Source organism: Halichoeres trimaculatus, unplaced genomic scaffold (genome assembly GCF_033239565.1).
Source record: "Halichoeres trimaculatus isolate MK-OKI-2021-1 unplaced genomic scaffold, fHalTri1.1 fHalTri1_scaffold_10, whole genome shotgun sequence".
Lineage (NCBI taxonomy): Eukaryota > Metazoa > Chordata > Actinopteri > Labriformes > Labridae > Halichoeres > Halichoeres trimaculatus.
The window spans coordinates 32,513,758-32,519,757 of NW_027437187.1; the positions used below are offsets into that span (position 1 = coordinate 32,513,758).

General features: G+C 39.2%; 1 protein-coding gene across 1 annotated transcript; it reads left to right on the plus strand.

Moving 5' to 3' along the window:
• The first annotated feature begins 605 nt into the window (after positions 1-605).
• On the plus strand, positions 606-5,480 carry LOC141796638 (E3 ubiquitin-protein ligase TRIM21-like). Its single transcript, XM_074677865.1, has 2 exons — positions 606-680; positions 4,218-5,480. The coding sequence occupies exon 2, from the start codon at positions 4,227-4,229 to the stop codon at positions 5,478-5,480; it is 1,254 nt and encodes a 417-aa protein (XP_074533966.1). The 5' UTR covers positions 606-680; positions 4,218-4,226.
• Positions 5,481-6,000: the final 520 nt, after the last annotated feature.

Below are 6,000 nucleotides of genomic sequence, written 5' to 3' on the forward strand. Positions count from 1 at the left end.
TGATGAAGATGAGACGTGGCTGGACCTTCCAGCAGGACAACGATCCAAAGCACACAGCAAAGTTGACTCTCAAATGGTTTCAAAAAAAGAAAATCAATCTGTTAGAACGGCCTAGTCAATCACCTGAATTAAATCCAATTGAACATTTGTGGAAAGAACTAAAGAAAATGGTTCACCAGAGGGCAAACCTTGTGATTTCTTTTCATGTTTGGATTATTTGAGTTAATACCAATGTTTAAAATGTGATGTGATGTGTGTGATGTGAAAGTTGACGCATTCAATACTTATTTTCCACGCTGTAACTTAAACAAGTGACAGTTTGACATGACAGCCCAACAGGTGTGTCCTTTAACAACACCCTCTTCCTGTAAGTGTTTGTGAAATCAGGACTCCAGGTTCTGAGGTTCAAAGTTTGATAAATATTGGCTATTCCAAGAAACACAGTAACAGATGAGCATTAGTCTGGGTGTTTCCCAAAAGTGATACCATGACCTCCTTTACAGAGAGGAGGAGCAACACTGCAGGAAGTGAAGCCTCAGCATCATTTTAGGTGATGCTGCCTTTAAAGGAGAAAACCAGAGGGACTTAACTCCAGAAGTCTCTGTGTTTCTCTCTGAAGACGAGTTAGGATAAACCTGCTAAGTTTTTCTCAGTTGGACAGCAGAGTCTTCCAGAAACAGGCGAGTACACTGATCTCTACTAAAATCTCTGATTACAAACAATTTAAAGCCAAATTCTGACTTTCCTTGCATTTGTCTCAGTATAAAATTTCATTTTACAAACATTCTGATGTGCTATTTTAACAGAATTTTAAACCAATGACCAATTCGACGCTTCACCGTCCTAATTGGTTTGTGTGTCGAACCACGTTTTGACATAAAGCGTTTTAACCACACATGACTAAGCAAAAAAGAACAACACTTTTATGGAGACATAAAAAGTGGCCTAGTTTTGACACTCCCTTTGAACTCTCCAAAGTCGTGATCTGAGAATTCAGTTTTACATAATTTTTTTATGACTCATAAAAGTGTAAAAGTTTACAACTCATATTAATTTGTCATTGGGTTTCTCTGTTCACCTTTGTACAAGTACATTCAATCCACTTGCACTTTATTTATATAGCACATTTTAAAAACAATCAAATTTCCCAAAGTGCTGCACAATAAGAAATAAAATAAGAAAATAAATTTAACAAATGAAATGAATTAAATAACACATAGAGACGGATAACAGCCATAAGAAAAAAAGGGGTTAAGACCATAAAAGACATAAAAGGACAGAGATCACACAACTCTCTAAAAGCCAAAGAATAAAATAAGTTTGAAGCCGGGATTTAAAAGTTGGGAGCCACCACAGAGAAGACTGAATACTCGGGTCTTTAAACAGGTTTTTGGGACCACGATGTGAAGGTGATCAGCAGACCTCAGGGACTGCGAGGGAGTGTCGACATTTAAAGGTTGGAGATGTACTGAAGCGCTGATCCATTCAAAGATTTAAAAACAAGCAATAAATTTTTAGAATGAGTTCTGAAATGAACGGGGGGCCAATGGGGGGACGCCAGGATCAGGTTGATGTGTTCATGCTTTTGTGTACCTGTAGAAGATCACATTTACTGTTTTGACATGTTATAGCCTGATAGCTCAAGGTCAAAGATAGGAAGATAGGTCAAAGTTTTTTTTTAAAAAAAAGTATCATTGGTCTGAGAGGCAGAAATGTAATGCCCACATATTTACACACAGGGTCTTAAGAGGTTAGACTGGCTGAAAAGATCACAAAGGACCCCTCTCATGGCCTCCTTGAGGAGTATCAGCTTTTGCCAACAGTTAGAAAAATAATTACAGGCTCTTCTTTATTAAACAAACAGTCGGATGTAGATGGGACAGCTCCATACACACACCCCTGACACTGATTTAGGACATTCTTATTTAGATTGAATTTGTATTCAGACTGTTGTCTGATAGTTGGACTTTTGAACCTTGTGTTACTTTTTTTATGAGATGCTCTCATCATAAATGTGAGCGTTCATGGATGACCTGGATGATGCAAGACAAATTTCTGAATAATCAGATTATATAAGTATCATCCTATCTTATCTCTACTTGTCAAGATTTTTTCCTTGACTTTTTAGAATAGGACACATACAACGTTGAAATAATTGTGAAATTATTTCGTTCCAGAAGGCAGTAGTATCATAAAGTACAGCAACCCCTGACTGTGCAGGCAATTCTTGCAAGAATATCTAAGTGGAATATGCAAAAGTAATGTAGTCTTTCAACATTTCTGTTATCTGTTTGTTAACACTGTAAAACAAAGAACCTGAGTGTACACTTGGCACAAAGAGGCTTTGCATGATGCAACATTTCGTAACTAGTGTAGTCCTCATTTTTCCATAAACTTGCAACATTGGCATACTGCCCTCAAAATGAGGTGTGGAGAGAAAGTGGCGTATTGCCATCTTGGTGACTTGGAAAAGATCTACATCTTAAACCTGGTCTGGAGTGAATTGGTTTGTGTAAACACAGCTTGAAGCATCAGTATCTTTTTCATTTGTCCTCTTACATCATAGTACTGGTCTCAGTATAGGTCCGATCTCGGGATCCCCATAGAAAACAACACTGTAATGACTATATCACCTCTCACACCTGGAAGAGGATGTTAGTTTTCATCAGATCCTGCCTGATACTGGCCGTTATTCCAGACTCTCAAATAATTAAAGCTGCAAGAAGCGTTAGAAGGGTCCTCGGGTCCTTTCTGCCTGATTGTCATACCTGTTTCCCCTCCACTGGTAAGGTATTACCTCCATGGTCAGGGTTTCATCCCTTTCTGGCCCTCTTAGTGCTATAACAGTTGATACCATGTATTATTTTCTCTGCTGAGTCACATGACCAGCTGCACGGAACTCCTAATCAGTGTGTGACATCATCATAGAACTGCAGAGGGAGGATTCTAATTCAGAAAAGGTTACAAAGAACTCGTTATATAGGCCAGAATCTTTGCATAATCTGTATAATAACGTGACATTTTTGTAGAAAATTTTGTCGGGAATCCAGTCTGGTCATTTTTAAATCTGTACAACTTTAACTTTTTTGTCTAGAGGCCAAAATCTACAGCCTTCATGGTCAGGACTGAAAAATCCCATCTGTTTACATGGCGGGAGCTGAGAGCGTTAACCAACTTTGAGGGCTTGCCATTTGAAAACCGGGTCCAAAATAACAACTTCCCACACAATTTTTGTGGAGCAGAGTCTAGTCTGTCATGTGAGCTAATTTCAAGCTGATACCACTTATGGTTTTGGAGGAGATCATTTTGGCAGAAATGGTAAAAATGCAGCAAAGTCTTATTTTAAAAGGCAAATTTCCAGCTTCCTGTACGAGAAAGGTGAGAAAGACTTGTCCCTTTTTTGCGTCTCAATGAGACAAACATTTTGGCGTTGGTTTCATCTCTCTACAACATTCCTAGCCCCTGTTAGAGCCATTCTAGTGTGTTTTTGAGTGCCTTTCTGGAGCTAGACAGCTTATTATGGGATGTTGGGGGTCAAGTTTGGTATTTTATCAAATTTTTCCTGAAGTGAGTGCCAATTTTAGTGAGTTTTTGAGCATGTTTAGGGGGTCAAATTAGAGTTCATTGACGATGTGGACTAATGAGAAAGAAACGGACGAAAAACAATAAAAACCTCTTCCTCAGGCCGAGGACCCTAATAATGCAGTCACATGGCCATGCCTTAAGCATAAATGTCCACTTGTTTGCAAATTTGAAAAGTCCCTGATCATTTCCTCCATTTAGAGAGGTTGTTTCAACCTCAATGAACACTTAAAAATAACTTTTAGAATTGCCTATGTATTTCCTGTGCACAATGGGAAGACAGAAGTTCAGTGTTAAAACAAGAAAGATTGAAATCTACCTGCAATAGCACCTGGCTCTGAAAAGGAACTAGAGTGGACACTTTATTTGGTTTGATTTATACAGCATCAAAATCCCATCAATGAATACCAACCTATCTGTTCCTCACCACTCTTTAAGTTCAAGGTTGTACATTACTCAATTTGCAAAATCTGGTCCCAATATATTGTGCTTTAAACTGTGTATCTAGGATTATTTATACAGGGCTATAAGTCTGTAACACCATGACACCATGAAAGTCCAATCAGCACAATGAAAAAACTCTGTTAATGAAGAAAGAAATTCTATTAATGACATTTTTTGCTGTTTATCCTCAGGTTGTAGAAATGTCTACTACAAGCTATCTGCTGACTGAGGATCAGTTCCTCTGCTCCATCTGCCTGGATGTGTTCACTCATCCTGTCACCATACCATGTGGACACAACTTCTGTAGAAAATGCATCACCACACACTGGGAAATCAATCCCCCATGCCAGTGTCCAAACTGCAAAAAGGTTTTCAACACAAAACCAGAGCTACACATCAACACTTTGCTCTCTGAGATGGTTGTTCAATTCAGAAAGTCGTCTCAGAACAAGACGAAGACGTTTGAGCAGATGATCCAGAAGAGACGACTGAGGATTGAAGAGATCAAACAGTCAGTGGAGCTCAATAACAACAAAGTAGAAAGAGAGATGGCAGAAGGTGTTCAGGTCTTAAACACTTTTATAGAGACTGCAGAAAAATGTCTCAATAACTACATTAACACAGTCAAAGAGAAGCAGAGAGAGACACAGAAACAGGCTGAAGGCTTCATCAAAGAGCTGCAACAGGAAATCTCTGAGCTGGAGAAGAGAAGCTCTGAGGTGGAGCAGCTCTCACGCTCTGAAGACCACCTCCTTATATCTCAACCCATCAAGGTCTGGAGTCCTGGAGTCCATCCACCTTCATATGTGGGGACTTTGATGAGAGCTGTGAAGCAGCTGGAGGAGACGCTCAGGGAACGGATGAAGACGCTGATTGAGGCTGATCTGAAGAGAGTCCAGCAGTATGAGGTGGATTTGATTCTCGATCCTGAAACAGCAAATCTAAAACTCATCCTGTCTGATGATGGGAAACGAGTTCATCACAGTGATTTTAAGAGAGACCTTCCAGACAATCCAGAGAGATTTGATTCTGCTTCTTGTGTGTTAGCAATGCAGAGTTTCTCTTCAGGCAGATTTTACTATGAGGTTTATGTTGGAGGGAAGACTAAGTGGGATTTAGGAGTGGCCAAAGAGTCGATCACCAGGAAGGGAAACATCACACTGTCTCCTCAGAATGGTTACTGGACGATATGTTTGAGAAATGCACATGAGTACACAGCGTGTGCTGGACCTGGAGTTCGTCTCTTTCTTCAGTCTGGTCCTGAGAAGGTGGGGGTGTTTGTGGATTATGAGGAGGGTCTGGTCTCCTTTTACGACGCTAAAGCTGCAGCTCTGCTCTACTCCTTCACTGGCTGCTCCTTCACTAAGAAAATCTACCCTTACTTTAGTCCTGGTCCAAATACTAGTGGTAAAAACTCAGCTCCTCTGGTGATCTCTTCTTGTCATAGAATGTGAGGGGATCAATTATTGATGTTCAACTGAAAAATTTGTTATAACAAATCTTTACCAGAAAAGGCAGAAATATAACTTTTTGTGGAGAGATCTTTATGATCTTCTTGGTTATGAACTGGCTTGGGGTCTCAGGCGAAATGATGGCTAAATGTGATCCACATCAGTTAATTCACAAACACACTGTCCTTAAGTTTGTGGGTTACAAGCGCCATCCTGTGGTTTCAAGGGCTTACTACAGGATCACAATTTCAGAAAGACTGTGCAACTGTTGAGCACATGAGACTGATAATTCAGAAATTCACGGCAAAACTCATCTGTTTTTTTTTTCTTTTTTTTGTAAAAGTTATTAATTTTTGTCTTTAACTTTTACTCAGTTTCTCTTTCTTAAATTAGTATTAATTATTTAAAGTGTTGAATTCAGAAACTGATGACTGTTAAAAAGTGTGCATGGAAAAAAATTGTATGCTTTTCTTGAGTTTTAAAAATAAACTAACTTAAAGTTTTGATTTAATCTGGTTTGGTT